This window comes from Palaemon carinicauda, chromosome 21 (genome assembly GCF_036898095.1).
Source record: "Palaemon carinicauda isolate YSFRI2023 chromosome 21, ASM3689809v2, whole genome shotgun sequence".
NCBI classification, from domain to species: Eukaryota; Metazoa; Arthropoda; class Malacostraca; order Decapoda; family Palaemonidae; genus Palaemon; species Palaemon carinicauda.
In genome coordinates, this window is record NC_090745.1 from 32,159,794 (window position 1) to 32,177,789 (window position 17,996).

The window sequence follows — 17,996 nt, forward strand, 5'->3', positions numbered from 1 at the left end:
CATAAAATCTCCTTTTGTCTCAATAGTGCTGGTGGTAGTATTTGATTCAATCAGCTAGCACTCAGCAACTTCCTCCTGTCTGAGACTTGGAGATCCGTGTTGTCAATAGCCTCCTTGATCAAATCTGACCAAGGTAGTTTTGAATGTGTTTGGGCTACTTTTGGAGTGTCCCACAGCTTTTCTATGGCCATATTGTAGTCTTTCTTGGTATTTTGACCGATTCTCCCTCTACCATTGATCTGTCTAATTAGAATTAAAACTTTCAAGAAGGCCGTGTCTGATTATGTTTCTTCTGCTTCTGTTGGAGTGAGCAGGCATGTATCTGGAATATCTTCGCCCACATCTGAAACTTCCGTTTTTGGGGGAAAAGTCAATTCTTCCCTAAATTTCTAGATTCTAGCACCTGTTTCTAGTCCTAGAATCTTGCCAGGTTAATATTGCAGTTTATTGTAGTCATCTCTGCTGCTTTCAGTAGACTTAGAGGTTCCCTTCTCTCCAGTGTTTGCCTTTGGTGGCAATGCACAAGCTCATGCCTCTGAAAGGTTCCCACAGTTGTTCCAGTCCGGTCTCTGGAATACTGAATATTTTTATCTACCCGTTGGTGATGGTGGGATGGTCGTACATTGCGGTTTCTAGAAGATCTCATCCAGGGTTATTCTCGAAGGATTGGGGTCTTAAGGATATATATCTGTATTTTCCTCACTATCTTGATATCCTTTTGAGTTTGGAGAATATCCCAAGATTATAATTATACTAAAAGGTAAGAGATTCACATGCCCAATGAGTCAAAATCAACCTTTACTGAGAAACAAGTGGAGATCTTGTTTCCTGATGATGACTTTCCTTAGGGTAGGTTCCTTCCCTCATTGATTACCTCTACCTATGAAATCTTCATGAGGTATCCTCCTCCATGTATCTAAAATAAGAAATATTCCTTGAGGAGAATTTTCTAAAACTCCTGGTTAACTCCTGATCCTGGGGATTGCGTGCGTGATAAAGCTCATGTTTGTACCGAATCCTTTTCTGATATCAATGGAGAGGGACTGAGCTCAGATGTGAGAGTTTGAGCACATGACTGGCGGTCTTGCCATTGCCGAGTATTCATTGGCATGCCTATGCCTAAAAGTAGAAGTTAGCAATGGTTCTCTAATTGGCAAATGATAGCAAGGATTTTGAGGGTTTAATCTATCATTCTGGTGAGTAGGAGCTCAAGAATATGAAGGAGAGTATGCCTACAAACTTTTTCATCTGGCCAGGAAAGTTCTTCCCCTGGCATTTCCTCCTGATCTGTCTAGCCAAAACGCAATTTCCTTCAGTACAGTAGATCATAAGTCACTATGCAAGTGTGGAGATGATCACAGGAGAAGAAGAACGCTTAACTTCTATCTCTAAGTACTCATCTGCCAACTGAGAGCTAAGAGAAAATCTCGAAATTCCCAAAAGGGTCTTAGATGACTGTAAGTAGCACTTTCTCGAATACTGTTGCAAAATATGAGAATACTCATTTCAATGCAAGTGTTTACGCATTGGAGAATTTTCCACGTTGGAAGGGAAAGTTGTACAGTACTGTATGAAATCAGCGAGCTCTACCTTGCTTGTGAATAGGAGAGTACGTAAGTACCGAAGGGCGGGTGCTACAAGTCGACTGCTTTCCAGGAGAGATCTGTTCTAAATCAGGAACATGAGGGTACCAGGGGCACATGGTGTGCCGTGGAGTAAGAGCCAAGGAAGACTGTATTTGGTGGGTGTGCGTGTTCCAAGGTGAGTGCACACTCATGCACTGGTGAGGCAAATCCTGGTGAGCACTTAAAAGAGAAAGCGCGAGTGTGCTTGATGAGCTTCTTGCTTCCTGTAGGAAGACTTAATTCCTTTATGACGAAATTCTTCCTTCGAGGATGTAATTATACACTTCCTGATGGGAGGAGAAGGGAGATCCTTTGGAGACAGAGACACTGTCTTGGGGAGAAACTCTCCTCACTATCTTGTAACAGCAATCCTAGGTAGGATTTTTTTTATCTCCAATGAAAACGTAACTAGCAAAAGGTTGGGAGAAGGTGGCCGAAAGCATTTCCTTGAAACTGACCGAGCCTCTAAAGGTGAAGATAGCTGTTAAGCTATTCCTGACCAAGAAGTCAAAATAAATTCTGAGTTGGGGGAGACAAGAGTTTCTTCTGCAGAAACAATAGATGAAGCAGGCTCCAGTGACATAAGACTTTACCTTGGATAGAGCTAAGGAATGTAGGAATCTCTCTCAAGAAGGGATGCCTTCTAGTCTTAAATCTTTATGGTGTTGTCACTTATAGTGTTTTCGGATCTTTTATCAGGATGGGTGACAGGAGAAAAGATATCTCCTTCTCTTGCGGAAGCAGACATCAGCGTCTTATTTTGAGCTTGCCTAAGGGTTAGATTATCAGTATCTTTCCTCTTCGTATTCCTACTAAAAAGGGTAATGTAGAAGGGTCAGAAGTCTGAGTTATAAGAGAAAAAGAAAGATACCTAACAAACTTCTGCACCTTAGTAGCAGAACAAGAAGGAGAAGAATCTCACCTGGTTTTCCTTTTCCTCTTCTTGCCAAACTCCAGCCACTGGGAGATCAACCACTCTCAACACTCCTCAAAAGAGGGAGAACTACGTATAGTTATGGGACCAGCAAACAGGACATAAAGAATGGGGATCCAAGCTCATGACCAGGAATTCCACGGCATGACTGCATGACCACAAATGATTTCTCCTTAACAAGCACAAACTATCAAACTCCAAAGAGAGAAAAAGGATTAATAAACCAAGTTTGTGGCCCAAGAGTACTGTACAGATTTTTAGTGAGCTGGTGAGCTGAAGTCAAAGGAGTTTCTCAGTGAGCTCTTAAGGAGCTTCTCAGTGAGCTGGTAAGAGGCTGAAGCCAAAGGGACATCTCAGAGAGCTCCCTCCACTACAAACAAGTAACTACTGACATAGCCAAGTTTTCAGCAGCACTGAAATCACACACCTATTAAAGGACGAAGGTTTTATCTATATAGGGACAAATATATTTTTGCTAATTTTGACTCAATTTTTTCTTGTTTTATTCACACCTAGTACAAAATTTGCATGAAACGAATGGATAAGCATGAAACTTGATGATCCTGAGAGATATCTAATGTATGTATATTCTGCAAAAAAAAAAAAAAAAAAAAAAAAAAAAAGGTTAAAATCTGGGGATGTGTTTAAGGGGACACAAGAGAGACATGATCCAACTGAAATCAAATAATGTTTAGCTATCCATAGCTTTCTTAATGGACCAAAGAACTGATTAAGATAATGCAGAAATTATAAGAAAGAAAACTATGTAAACTAGAAATGAATGACTAAAGGTGCAAACATTAATAAATGAAAATGTATGGAATATAATAAATTTTCTATGATAGAAGACAGGTTTGTGAATGTGAATAATAATACTGTTACTTGTACACTAGAAAAAGTTAATAAAATTTTTATCCTAGTGGCCATTGCTGTTTTCTATGTACAGTGGAACCTCTACATACGAATTTAATCCGTTCCAGAACCAACTTCGGATGTAGAAATTGATCGGATGTCGAAACGAGTTTTCCCATAAGAATACATTGAAATAGGATTAATCCGTGGTTGAGCCCAAAAACCTATGATAACTTCTTAATAAACTACTACACATAATTTTCCCATGAGAATAATGAACACTAAATTAGATAATAGACATGTAAATAAGAAGAATAGACATGTAAATAAGAAGAATTAGCAAAAAATGATAAATAAGAAACGGGTTTTTAGCGTCACTTTACCTTAGAAACTCCAGCGCAGGTGTTGTTCGTCTTCGCTACGCAGAGAGGAGAGAGGAGACGGACGGACGGCGAGGAGGTAGAGAGGTTAACTACGATAAACGTAACACTACCGTAACTTATTCTAACTTACACTAAGTGAACTTTAACATAACTTAGCTTATTTTTTTTTTTATTTTTATATTTTATATTTTTTTTTACATTTTCTTTTTTTCTTTTTGATGATTACGTAATTTTAATCACTATCACTTACATTTAAAATTGACTGAATTTCTTTTGCTTCACTCTTTTCCGTTTTCTGTGTTTCACTTTCTTCCTCTTCACTCTTTGCCGTTTTCTTCGGTTCACTTACATCCTCTTCATCGCGAGTTCGCTTCGCAGTTTTTTTAAAGAAAGCATCGATAGATAATTGCTTCGTACGGCTTTTCAGAATGTTTCGAAAGTGCGTTAGGCAAACATCATCGAATTGAGAAACTACACGACAAACCTGCAATTTCTTTGGATGGTATTTGTCGATGAAGTCGACCACGTCTTGATATTTTCCTAACACCTCTTTTATTTGCGCTGAACCTAACACATGTTCTACCTCCTCGCTCTCTTCCTCGTCATCACTCATGTGCTCCGACATAGCATGGAGTTCCTTGAGCTCATCCGTCGTCAGTTCGTCGTGATGTTCGGCGACGAGTTCCGTAACGTCATCTGCGTCGACCTCCAGACCCATGGACTTGCCAAGGGAGACGATTTCCTCTACGGCTTCCGCTGCACCGACCACGGGATCAGGTTCGGGGTTAAAACCCTCGAAATCTCGGGGAGAAACTGCATCAGGCCACAGCTTCTTCCATGCAGAATTGAGGGTCCGTCGAGTTAATCCCACCCAAGCCTGATCAATGATCTTTAAGCAGTGCACGATATTGAAGTGGCCCCTCCAAAATTCACGCAAAGTTAAGTTGGTGCTTTGCGTGACATTAAAGCACTGCTTGAATAAGTGCTTGGTGTACAGCTTCTTAAAATTAGAGATGACTTGCTGGTCCATGGGCTGGAGGATAGAGGTGGTATTTGGTGGAAGATACAGCACCTTTATGAACTTGAATTCATCGAAGATATCATCTTCAAGTCCGGGGGGGTGAGCGGGTGCATTATCAAGGCATAGCAGGCACTTTAAAGGCAATTTCTCCTCATGAAGATACTTCTTCACAGAAGGACCGAAAACTTGGTTTACCCATTGCACAAAGAATTGCCTAGTGACCCAGGCCTTCGAGTTGGATCGCCAGAAAACATGAAGCTGATCCTTATCGACGTTGTGTGCTTTAAAGGCCCTAGGGTTCTCTGAATGGTAAACAAGCAAGGGCTTAACTTTAAAGTCCCCGCTAGCGTTGGCACATAGAGCAAGAGTCAACCGATCCTTCATTGGCTTATGCCCAGGCAATTTCTTCTCTTCAGCAGTGATGTAGGTTCGACTCGGCATCTTCTTCCAAAACAGCCCGGTTTCATCACAATTGAACACCTGCTGCTCTACGTAGCCTTCTTCCTTTACGATATTTTCGAATTTCTTAACAAAGTCAGTTGCAGCCTTTGTGTCCGCACTAGCAGCCTCTCCGTGGCGAACAACTGAATGAATCCCGGACCGTTTCTTAAATTTCTCGAACCAGCCACGAGATGCCTTGAAATCATCTAAGGAAGGCTCGGTTGAACTCTCCCCAGCATCACCCACAGAGCTCTCCTCCTTCAAGTCCGTAAAGATGGCGAGCGCCTTCTCGCAGATGACTGTTTCGGTGATGGTGTCGCCAACGATCTCTCTATCCTTAATCCACACTAGTAGAAGTCGTTCCATCTCTTCTATGATAGGGGTACGGCGTTTGGAAATTATAGTGATCCCCTTAGAAGGTTTCACTGCTTTAATAGCTTCCTTCTGTTTAAGGATTGTCGAGATCGTCGACATATTACGGCCATACTGTTTAGCAAGTTCACTCACGCGGATGCCACGCTCATGTTTTTCAATAATTTCCTGCTTAATTTCTATAGAAAGCATTTCCTTCTTCCTTTTCTCACCACTACCACTACCACTGGCAAAACTAAGCCTTTTTGGACCCATGATTTACGTAAATTATCGTTAATGGATGCACGTAAAAAATCACGATTAATTCACAGTTAATATCACAACGCAAAGAGCACAACCACACGAAGCCGGCGAGAACAGAGGACTGACCAAAGCCGCGCTAATTGAGCGTCCCTCCGAGGTCGATGTGCTGCCTTCTATCGGCGGAAATAAAAAACACTTCAGGCGCTATGAGCACCGACTACGCGTACGAGTATTGTTTACTTCGGGTGTCGAAAAAAACATTCGGGTGTAGAGTCGGAACGTGTTCGAATTGTACTTCGCGTGTCGAAAAATTCGGATACAACCGGTACGACGAAAATTGCTACTTCGTGTGTCGAAATAAAATTCGGGTGTAGAGTCAAAAATTTGCTCGAATTTTACTTCGGATGTTGGAAAATTCGGATGTAGATACGATCGTGTGTAGAGGTTCCACTGTATCTCCTTCCGCCCAGGCAAAAACAGAGCTGACACCTTGGTCGGCAAAAGTCACCCAGTCACTCTAGAGATCTTAATAGAAGGAATAATTTTAAGTCTTCCAATTGGAGAAAAGGGTAGTTTGTCAGTTTGAAAATAATGGTCCTTCAGAAAACCAAATATTACTGTCTTAAAGCATTTTAAAGTTCTTTAACTTCCTTTACTTTGTAAACTTTTACAAAATATGATATTTTGATTATAAAATAAATTTTTGAATATACTTACCCGGTGAATATATAATAGCTGACGTCTCCGGCGGCTCGACAGAAAAACACAAAAACTCGCGAGCGATCGCTATGAAGGTTGCGGGTGTGCCCACCAGCGCCAACTATCGGCCAGATACCGCATATACATGTAAACATCTCCAGTTCTTCTCATCCCGCTGGGTCTCTATCGGGGAGGAAGGGGGGGCCTTTAATTTATATATTCACCGGGTAAGTATATTCAAAAATTTATTTCATAATCAAAATATCATTTTTAAATATTTAACTTAGCCGGTGAATATATAATAGCTGATTCACACCCATGGTGGTGGGTAGAGACCAGAATTAATACAGTTTACAGCGTATATGCTTAGAGTTTTTGACAGTTATATCATAACAAAACCCAAATATATATAGGTACCTGGTAAGGAAGTTGACTTAGACGATTACTCTGCCTTGTTAGTCTGTCTTCCTCACGAAGCCCAGCCATCCTCTTAGGATGCTGAAAGACTCCCAGGAGCTGAAGTATCAAGGGCGGCAACCCTTACAACAGGACCTCATCAAACCCCTAATCTGGGCGCTCTCAAGAAATGACATTTGACCACCCGCCAAATCAACCAGGATGCGAAAGGCTTTTTAGCCTTCCGTACAACCCAAAAACAAGATTAAAAACATTTCAAGAGACAGATTAAAAGGATATTGGAATTAAGGGAATGTAGTGGTAGAACCCTCACCCACTACTGTACTCGCTGCAACGAATGGACCCAGGGTGTAGCAGTCCTCATAAAGAGTCTGGACATCTTTTAAGTAAAATGCCGCGAATACCGACTTGCTTCTCCAAAAGGTCGCGTCCATAATACTTTGCAGAGATCTATTTTGCTTAAAGGCCACGGAAGTTGCTATAGCTCTTACTTCGTGCGTCTTAACTTTAAGCAAGCATCTGTCTTTTTCATTCAAGTGAGAATGAGCCTCTCGGATTAAAAATCTGATAAAATATGACAAAGCATTCTTTGACATAGGTAATGATGGTTTCTTAACTGAGCACCATAAGGCCTCAGATCCACCTCGTAAGGACTTAGTACGAGCTAAGTAGAACTTAAGAGCTCTAACTGGACACAGTACTCTTTCAAGTTCGTTGCCTACGATCTCTGACATGCAAGGTATATCAAAAGACTTAGGCCAAGGACGAGAAGGCAGTTCATTTTTGGCCAGGAAACCAAGTTGAAGTGAACATGTGGCTTTCTCTGTGGCAAAGCCGATGTTCTTACTGAAGGCATGAATTTCACTGACCCTTTTAGCCGAAGCCAAGCACACTAGGAAAAGCCTCTTGAGGGTGAGATCCTTCAGGGAGGCTGAATGTAATGGCTCAAACCTGTCTGACATGAGGAACCTTAGGACCACGTCTAAGTTCCAACCAGGAGTTGCCATACGACGTTCCTTAGAGGTCTCGAAAGACTTAAGGAGTTCTTGGAGATCTTTATTGTTGGAAAGATCTAAGCCTCTATGTCGAAAGACCGAAGCCAACATGCTCCTGTAGCCCTTAATAGTGGGTGCTGAGAGGGAGCGAACATTTCTCAGATGTAAAAGAAAATCTGCGATTTGGGCTACAGAGGTACTGGAAGAGGACACAGATGCTGACTTGCACCAGTCTCGAAAGACTTCCCACTTCGACTGGTATACTCTGATGGTATTATTATTATTATTATTATTAAATGCTAAGCTACAACCCTAGTTGGAAAAGCAGGATGCTATAAGCCCAGGGGCCCCATCAGGGAAAATAGCTCAGTGAGGAAAGGAAACAAGGAAAAATAAAATATTTTAAGAATAGTAACAACATTTAAATAAATATTTCCTATATAAACAATAAAAACTTCAACAAAACAAGAGAAAGAGAAACTAGATACAACAGTGTGCCTGAGTGTACCCTCAAGCAAGAGAACTCTAACCCAAGACAGTGGAAGGCTATGGTACAGAGGCTATAGCACTACCCAAGACTAGAGAACAATGGTTTGATTTTGGAGTGTCCTTCTCCTAGAAGAGCTGCTTACCATAGCTAAAGAGTCTCTTCTACCCTTACCAAGAGGAAAGTAGCCACTGAACAATTACATTGCCGTAGTTAACCCCTGGGGTGAAGAAGAATTGTTTAGTAATCTCAGTGTTGTCAGGTGTATGAGGACAGAGGAGAATCTGTAAAGAATAGGCCAGACTATTCGGTGTCTGTGTAGGCAAAGGGAAAGAACCGTAACCAGAGAGAAGGATCCAATATGGTACTGTCTGGCCAGTCAAAGGACCCCCTAACTCTCTAGCGGTAGAAGCTCTCCTAGCTCTCGCAATCGCACTGGCTGCCTCCTTCGAAAAGCCTCGAGCTCTTGAGAGTCTTTCGATAGTCTGAAGGCAGTCAGACGAAGCGCGGGGAGGCTTTGATGAACATTCTTTACGTGGGGCTGACGTAAGAGATCTACCCTTAGAGGAAGACTTCTTGGAATGTCTACCAGCCATTGAAGTACCTCGGTGAAGCACTCTCTCGCGGGCCAGAGAGGAGCAACCAACGTCAACCTTGTCCCTTCGTGAGAGGCGAACTTCTGCAGTACCTTGTTGACTATCTTGAATGGTGGGAATGCATATGAGTCCAGGTGAGACCAGTCCAGTAGAAATGCGTCTATGTGGATCGCCTCTGGATCTGGGACTGGTGAGCAATAGATCGGTAACCTTTTGGTCAACGAGGTGGCAAAGAGGTCTATGGTGGGTTGACCCCAAGTCACCCAAAGACTCTTGCACACGTCCTTGTGGAGGGTCCATTCCGTGGGTATCACCTGACCCCTCCGACTGAGACAGTCTGCCAAGACGTTCAAGTCCCCCTGGATGAATCTCGTCAACAGGGAGATGCCTCGATCTCTTGACCATATGAGAAGGTCCCTTGCGATCACGTACAGCGTGTGGGAGTGAGTGCCTCCTTGTTTGGAGATGTACGCCAAAGCTGTGGTGTTGTCTGAGTTGACCTCTACCACTTTGTTTCGAAGAATGCTTTCGAATTTCTTCAAGGCCAAGTGGACTGCTAATAGCTCCTTGCCGTTGATGTGCATGCTCTTCTGAACTGAGGTCCACAGACCCGAGCATTCCCGACCGTCCAGGGTCGCACCCCAACCCAAATCTGACGCGTCTGAGAACAACACGTGGTTTGGGTTCTTGACTGCTAGGGACAGTCCCTCTCTCAGACTGATTTTGCTGTCCCACCAGTTCAGGCATGCCTTTACTGGTTCGGAGACTGGGATTGATACCGTCTCTAAAGTCTTGCCCTTGTTCCAGTGAGAGGCTAGATGGAACTGGAGAGGCCGAAGGTGTAGTCTCCCTAGCGAGACAAACTGCTCCAGGGATGAGAGAGTCCCCACGAGACTCATCCAACTCCTGACTGAACAACGTTCCCTTTTCAGCATTAGTTGGACTTTGAGCAGGGCTTGTTCTATTCGGGTGGCAGACGGAAAAGCCCGAAAAACTGGACTGCGAATCTCCATCCCCAAATATAGAATAGTCTGGGATGGGATCAGTTGGGACTTTTCTAAGTTGACCAAAAGTCCCAACTCCTTGGCCAGACCCAACGTCCAATGTAGATCCTGCAGACAGCGATGACTGGACGATGCTCTGAGAAGCCAGTCGTCCAAGTACAGGGAGGCTCGGATTCCCGATAGATGGAGGAATTTTGCCACATTCCTCATGAGCCTCGTAAACACGAGAGGAGCAGGACTGAGGCCAAAGCACAGGGCTCGAAACTGGTACACCACATTCCTGTAAACAAACCTCAGAAACGGTTGGGAATCCGGGTGTATAGGAATGTGGAAGTACGCATCTCGTAGGTCGAGAGAGACCATCCAGTCTCCCTCTCTGACCGCTGCTAAGACGGACTTCGTGGTCTCCATCGTGAATTTTGTTTTCGTAACAAAAACGTTGAGCGCACTGACGTCTAGCACCGGCCTCCAACCTCCTGTATGCTTTGGGACTAGGAAGAGACGGTTGTAAAACCCCGGTGATTGAAGGTCCGAGACTTTCACCACCGCTTCCTTCTCTAGCAACAGAGACACTTCTTGATTTAGGGCTTGTCTCTTTGACTCCTCTCGGTACCTGGGAGAGAGGTCTATGGGAGTTGTTACTAGAGGAGGTTTGCGTACAAACGGTATTTTGTACCCCTCTTTGAGCAACAGAACAGACTCTTGGTCTGCACCCCTCTTCTCCCAGGCCTGCCAGAAGCTGTTCAATCTGGCCCCTACCGCTGTCTGAGGCTGTGGGCAGTCAGACTCTGCCACGGGAGGACTTGGCTCCTCTCTTCTTACCTCTCTTTCCCTCGGCACGAGAGCCTCCCCTGCTGGGAGCTCTGCCACGAAAGGGCGGGATAAATCTAGACGCAGGAGTCTCGATCCTGGGTCTCACAGCAAAGGATGAAGAAGGAGCCCCTTTGCGAGCAGAGGACGCCATCATGTCATGAGTGTCCTTCTGCACAAGCGAAGCAGCTATATCCTTAACCAGCTGTTGTGGAAACAAGGCCGCTGATAAGGGAGCAAAGAGCAGTTCCGATCTCTGACAGGGAGTAACTCCTGCTGAAAGGAAAGAGCAAAGGGTTTCTCTCTTCTTCAAGACTCCCGACGTAAAGGTGGAGGCGAGCTCATTGGAGCCATCGCGGATGGCTTTGTCCATAAAGGACATGATAAGTAAGGATACATCTTGGTCGGCAGACGAGATCTTCCTACTTAATGCTCCTAATGACCAATCAAGAAAGTTAAAAACTTCAAAGGCCCTGTATACGCCTTTAAGTAGATGGTCAAGGTCCGAGGAGGACCAACAAATCTTCGAGCGTCTCATGGCCAGGCGACGGGGAGAGTCTACGAGGCTTGAGAAGTCACCCTAGGCAGAGGCAGGGACTCCCAAGCCAAGAACTTCTCCCGTGTCATACCAGACGCTCGATCTAGAAGCAAGCTTAGAAGGTGGGAAGGCAAAGGCCGTCTTCCCCAAACTCCTCCTGGTATCCAACCAGTCGCCTAGAAGACGTAAAGCCCTCTTAGAAGAGCGAGAAAGCACTAGCTTAGTAAAGGCTGGCTTGGTAGCAGCTAAGCCTAGAGCAAACTCAGACGGAGGCGAACGAGGAGCAACAGCAACAAAGTGATCTGGAAAAAGATCCTTGAAAATCATCATGATCTTCTTAAAATCCATCGAAGGAGGAACAGCCTTAGGTTCATCTACATCTGAAGGATTATCATCAGGATGAGGATCAGCAACGTCCTCATCTGAAGGAGCCTTGTCCGACAACTGATGAGACTCAAGCAAGGGAGAGACCTGCCTTGGTGGCAATGCTTGACAAGCAGAGTCCACACGCACAGGAGCATCAGTAGCAGTCCAGGACGCTACGTCATGTAACTGCTTAACAGACTGACTAGCAACAACAACAGGAGCGGGAGGACGCTCGACGTCAACTCGAGACTGCCTTGACTGCCTAGACTGAGCAGTCAAAACAACTCTTGACTGCGGTGCTTGACGCTCAACGTCAAAACAAGTCAACTTCGCTGGTTGGCGAACGTCCTGAACGTCAACAAGAGCATGCGGCAGCGGCTGAACGTCCACAAGCGGTTGAAAGTCAACACGGGACTGCATCGAGTGAGGCTCTACGACACGTGACTGACGTGACTTTGTAACGTCAACGTCAACAGGACGAGCAAAGGCTCGTTTGGGCGGCTGACGGCCAGGATCTCGATCAGCTAAGCGGCGAGGATCATCGTGAACCTGCTCAGCAGAATAGTCCTCCATAAGAGAGGCAAGCTTATTCTGCATGTCTTGCAGTACAACCCATTTAGGATCAACGGGAATGGGTGCGGTACGAGACGAGGGTAACGTCTGTGACTGCAAAACATTGCCTACACTAAGACTCTCGGAGCCTGTGTTACGCTTCTGTCTAGGCGGCGAGCAGTCTTCCGATGACTGCACAGGGTCAGAGCTGTCCCAATGGCTACAACCAGGACGCTGGACCTGTCCTGAAGGGACTGACTTTCGCTTTAAGGGTCTCGAAACCTTGCTCCACGGTTTCTTACGCGAGAAGCCTTCGGATGACGAGGAGAAAATCGTCTCGCTCGTCTTATGGTAGGGGCGGTCTTGACGAGACACGCCTGAAAAAATAGAGGGAACGTCTGTTCGTTGGTTAAAGCCTCTCGAACCCATAAGTCCTACGACATTACTTCTCCCTGGGGCATGGGAGCTTGCAAGAGGTCTCGGACTAGGCGAACGACAGGCACGAACAGACGAACCCTCGGTCGCAACACTGATAACACTTTGCGCACTAATCACTTTCTCCCCACGATTTTCTAATGTGGCACTCTGACACTTTAACTCTTTTACATCCGCCATGAGTTGATTACGGTCCGTAGCTAACGATTCAACTCTCTCGCCCAAAGCTTGAATGGCACGTAACATATCCCGCATTGATGGTTCATGAGTGCTAGTAGAGGGTTCAGGCACAACTACTACTGGGGAAGGATTAGGTTCAGGGGCATGGGAGGAGGAAAATTCTAACGATCTAGAGGAACTTCTCACCCTATCTCTCTCTAGCTTACGAGAATACTTATCAAACTCTAGCCAGTCGAATTCCGAAAGTACCACGCACTCATCACACCGATCTCCTAATTGACAGGTTTTACCCCGACAACTAGAACACACAGTATGTGGGTCGAGAGAGGCCTTTGGAAGACGTTTGTTACAATCCCTAGCATTACATTTACGAAATTTAGGAATTGGAGAAGGGTCAGCCATTTTGAAAAGTCAAAGAAAGTCCAAAAAACAATCCAAAGTCATCAACAATTAAATCTATCCAAAAAAGAGTTCAAGAGTTTATTGAAGATAAAACACCTGCACTGCGAAAGCTCAAACCAAAAAGAAGTACTTCACCAAGACTGTTGAAAAACTCCAGGTTAACAGCGAGTAATGGAATCAACTTGTCGATCAGACCGACAGAGAAGAACTGGAGCTGTTTACATGTATATGCGGTATCTGGCCGATAGTTGGCGCTGGTGGGCACACCCGCAACCTTCATAGCGATCGCTCGCGAGTTTTTGTGTTTTTCTGTCGAGCCGCCGGAGACGTCAGCTATTATATATTCACCGGCTAAGTTAAATATTTAAAATTAATTGTTAATTGAAAAAGAAAACTGCTGATATTCAAAATGTCTTATTTCCCCATATCTTTTTACATAAAAATATATAATAGTGGACCCATTCAAATTTGAAATGTCACTATCTGGTGATCATGTTCCCAGGTTGTTAAATTTCAAGAGATTTGGCTACCCTACAGTCAGGAATATTTCTGTGAAGGAAAGTTTGAATTTGGATATATGCTGACCATAAAATCAAAATATTCAAGTACTGTACTGTTAAATTCAGTACTGGAAAAGCAAAATTTTTCTAGCAATAACTAGAAATTTTAATAACCCCTACTGACAACATCAAATACAGTAATGAGAATACAAGAATAAGGCAAAAACAAAAAACCAGCCCCCAAAAAGTGTAAACTTCAAAATAAACAAAAATACAAACCTCTAAGGGTAGATTAATATCAAATGAACGACAGGTTTTGAACATCTTGTCACTCTTCAGCAAACCTAGAATTTGGTTGGTCTTTGGCTGTTCAAACGTATCTATGGAAGTGTGCGTTCCAAAGTGAGAGACAGCAGCGTCGCCCCACAGAACTGGTTGGTAAGTATTCATTTCACCAGCTGCTTCGTAAGTGTGCAGTAACTACGGATGATTTAGGGAACCATTAACCATGTGCATTAACTTACAGCTTCTATCACAACAATGATTATGTAATTCTAACTGCAAACCCTATTTCAAAACATAAACACCACTAACGATCTATGCTCTTTATAAGAATAGAGATTAATCTAATGTATGAATATCAATAAGTTTCAAATGCTCTGCACTGAAAGCTGAATTGAATCAAAGCTATCAATGATCAATGATTTACAATGAAAATTATAGCACTTACTCAGTACACCACTCAAAAAAATAAAGATTGGAATAAGGTTGAGCAAACTAGAAATTAAATTTTAGAATCCTAATTACCCTCAAAATTTTCTGATCAACTGCAGACATAGAGGCTTCATAGGCCCCCAGGAGAACTGGAATATGATTTTCCATACATATGCTTCTATCACAGTTAACTATAGTCTGTTGCAGATCCACAACACTTTCTGGAAAAGGGGTATTAATTAATAGGCTGTTGCCTAACATAATGTGAAGCCCTTTCACAAAGCATATCTCAATCAATGCAATTTCTGCTCTCTTGGTAGACTGCAATGGTAGAACTTCAGAATTTCAAATTTGGTGCAAATATTTTATTGTTGAGCAGGTTGACAGAAGTTTTGTTTCCAGCTTTATTTTTTATCTATTAACCTAATGTTATTAATTTCATTTGCTTTTCTTTACGTATTTTTGGTTAGAATTTTACATTTCCATTTCTATTTCTGTACTGGACTGCTTTCCTTACAGGGGTATCCAGGCTAATAATAATAATATTCTACTACTACTAATTACAGTAATACCTTACCTTTCAGTTTATCCCACTCCAACTCTCTCTGGAACATCAATGCAAGATACTGGGTATGGGATATGATCATCTGATATACAGTACTTAATGTCAATTCATTGTGACTCTCCAAGACATCAACTTTGTAATCATTTACGTACATTACATCAATTAATAAGGCGAGGGAATGGATCACCTTCGGGCCAGTATTTACATCACTCAAACCATTTCGTAGTATCTGAAAAAAGGAAACAAATGTTCTGCTAAGAGTGGTGTTCACTGTAAGACATCAAAACTTGTGCGAAATTAACATATTATAATTATATTTGCAGAAAATACAATGAAGTGTGTTAGGAATGTGAATTATTATACAATAATTCAATACAACATAAGTTCTAGATATTTAGAAAAAAGCAGCATTAAAAATTTAAAGTGAGCAAACATTTTCTTAGGTTTACTCTCTAATGTCAATTGCCTAAATACCTTTCTAATTTTGTTGGTATTGATTTATTAGTTTCTGCACTGCAAGATTCTTTAAAAGATGAAAGTAACAGGGCTTATTACAAATGTTACACAAATTTCTATAGTGATATGTTGGAGACAGTCTAAAACCATTCCCAGATTATAAATGTTTATGTTCCATAACAGGTTGGTAGCCTAAAAAATGCCAGTCATTCGGCATTAGTCTAACCAAGTTTTGTATAAAAGTTTACTTCAGATTGCCAGATTAAATCTCTTTTATCTTCATGATATGGAATTATATCTATAATATTAACATTACAAACTACCTACAATACCATAAAGATAGTTTTCCTTCCATTACCATTCAAATCTAGGCAAACCAACCTACTATGTGCTTACTATTTATAGCAATGTTTGCATTCTATAAATACAAACCTCTTATTTCCCTCCTTCTCTACTTTGATTAATGTTTCTAATGTACTTATCTTGAAGAATTAAGAGGGTACATATGTACTGGTACAAGATTCATGATAGAAAGTAAAGTTTTCCCCCTCTTTAACCTGGTAAGTAGAAGGTAGTGTCACTGTGCACATGCTCTATGGATCCTCAGGTATGTCAAAACAAACAATGTTAACCTTAATGTGGATGTACATGAAGTAGCAAGACTCCTATGTCTCGGAAGAGGTTATGCATTTTATGATCAGTGGATAGGTTATATTTTTTGAACATTGTGTTTCATCACAAATGTCATTACTATGTCAAAATTGCTAGAGGCCAATTGTTAAAGTGATGAAGATTTCAAAGTACTTTAGGATTCAACATAAAACTCAGTGACTGCAAGATTCAAGAAAAATCCCAAATTTTTAAAAACCATTTTATTTTTCCTAAATGTACAAACCCGAGACATTTGATAGAAGTATGAATTCAACGAAGCTGGAATTTTCATTAAACTTTTAATGAAAATTCAACGAAGCTGGAATTTTCATTAAACTTTTAATGAGATAAACACAGCTGGCTGCCTTCACTTAGACCTTTTACCTAGGACTTGTGGGGGTAGTTGAGGCAGGAAGTGTAACTGAAAGGTCTCAGGTTTGTATGGTTAGGAAAAATGCAAATCTAATAAAAACTCAGCAATATATTCCTTTATACAGTACATAATACCAACCTTCAACCTTTAATAAGAGAGAACCTTCAGGAGGGCAGAGCTCCCTATAGCCCTACGGGCTGCTTTTACCGACCCGAAAATTGTCAACGTACTTTGCTTAAATGTTAGAGTGGGCGCTGGAGAGGTAGAAGGTGTCATTGGGAAGTATGGCATACCAGGTGAAAATGAGTGGTGAGAGACTGGTAGATATGTGTGTTGAGCAAGAGATGGTGATAAGTTCAAGCTTTTTCAAAAATAAAAATAAAAACAAGTATACATGGGTAAGAGTGGCAAATGGAAAAGTGGTAAAAAGGGCATTAATGGATTATGTGTTGATAACTAACAGAATGTTTGGAAGATTGAAAGACGTGTACGTGTTTAGGGGTATGGCTAACAGTATGTCTGATCATTTTTTGGTGGAAGGAAAATTAGTTGTAGCAAAAGAGTGGGGGAATAGAGTAGGGGGATGTAAAAGGGAGCTAGTGAGGGTTGAAGAGCTAATAAAACCGGGGGTAAAAAGTAAATATCAGAAAAGTTGAAAATGGCATATGACGAAGTGAAAGTAAGAGAAACTGGTAATTTAGAGGAGGAGTGGAAGTTAGTAAAAGAAAATTTTGTTGGGATTGCAAGTGATGTGTGTGGCAAGAAGTTTGTTGGAGGCAGCATGAGGAAGGGCAGTGAATGGTGGAATGAAGGAGTGAAGGTAAAAGTGGAAGAGAAAAAGGGCTTTTGAAGAATGGCTGCAGAGTAATAGTGTAGAGAAGTATGAAAGATATAGAGAGAAAAATGTGGAAGTAAAGCACATGGTAGGTGAGGCAAAGAGGGCAACTGACCTGAGGTGGGGTCAGGGATTGGGACATTCATATGAAGAGAATAAGAAGAAGTTTTGGAAAGAAGTGAAGAGAGTAAGGAAGGCTGGTTCAAGAATTGAAGAGACAGTGAAAGATGGAAATGGAAGGTTGTTAAAAGGAGAGGAGGCAAGGAAAAGATGGGCGGAGTATTTTGAAAGTTTACTGAATGTTGAGGATAATAAGGAGGCAGATATAATTGCTGTTGCAGGTGTTGAGGTGCCGGTGATGGGAGATGAGAATGAGAGAGAGATTACAAGAGAGGAAGTGAGGAGAGCACTAGATGAAACGAGAGTAGGAAAAGCATCTGGTATGGATGGTGTGAGAGCTGAGATGTTGAAAGAAGGGGATGCGACTGTACTTAAATGGTTGGTGAGATTGTTTAATATGTGTTTTGTGTTGTCAATGGTACCAGTAGAT

At 42.4% G+C, this 17,996-nt stretch overlaps 1 protein-coding gene across 1 annotated transcript in view; it reads right to left on the reverse strand.

The window, feature by feature from the left end:
• LOC137615259 (nucleolar pre-ribosomal-associated protein 1) overlaps positions 1–17,996 on the reverse strand; it is a 321,164-nt gene that overhangs the window by 71,419 nt on the left and 231,749 nt on the right. The window contains exons 8-10 of the mRNA XM_068344983.1: positions 15,144–15,360; positions 14,660–14,787; positions 14,132–14,332 (exon numbers count right to left, since the gene is read on the reverse strand). Of these exons, the coding sequence (XP_068201084.1) occupies positions 14,132–14,332; positions 14,660–14,787; positions 15,144–15,360 (546 nt within the window). The remainder of the gene's footprint in view (positions 1–14,131; positions 14,333–14,659; positions 14,788–15,143; positions 15,361–17,996) is intronic.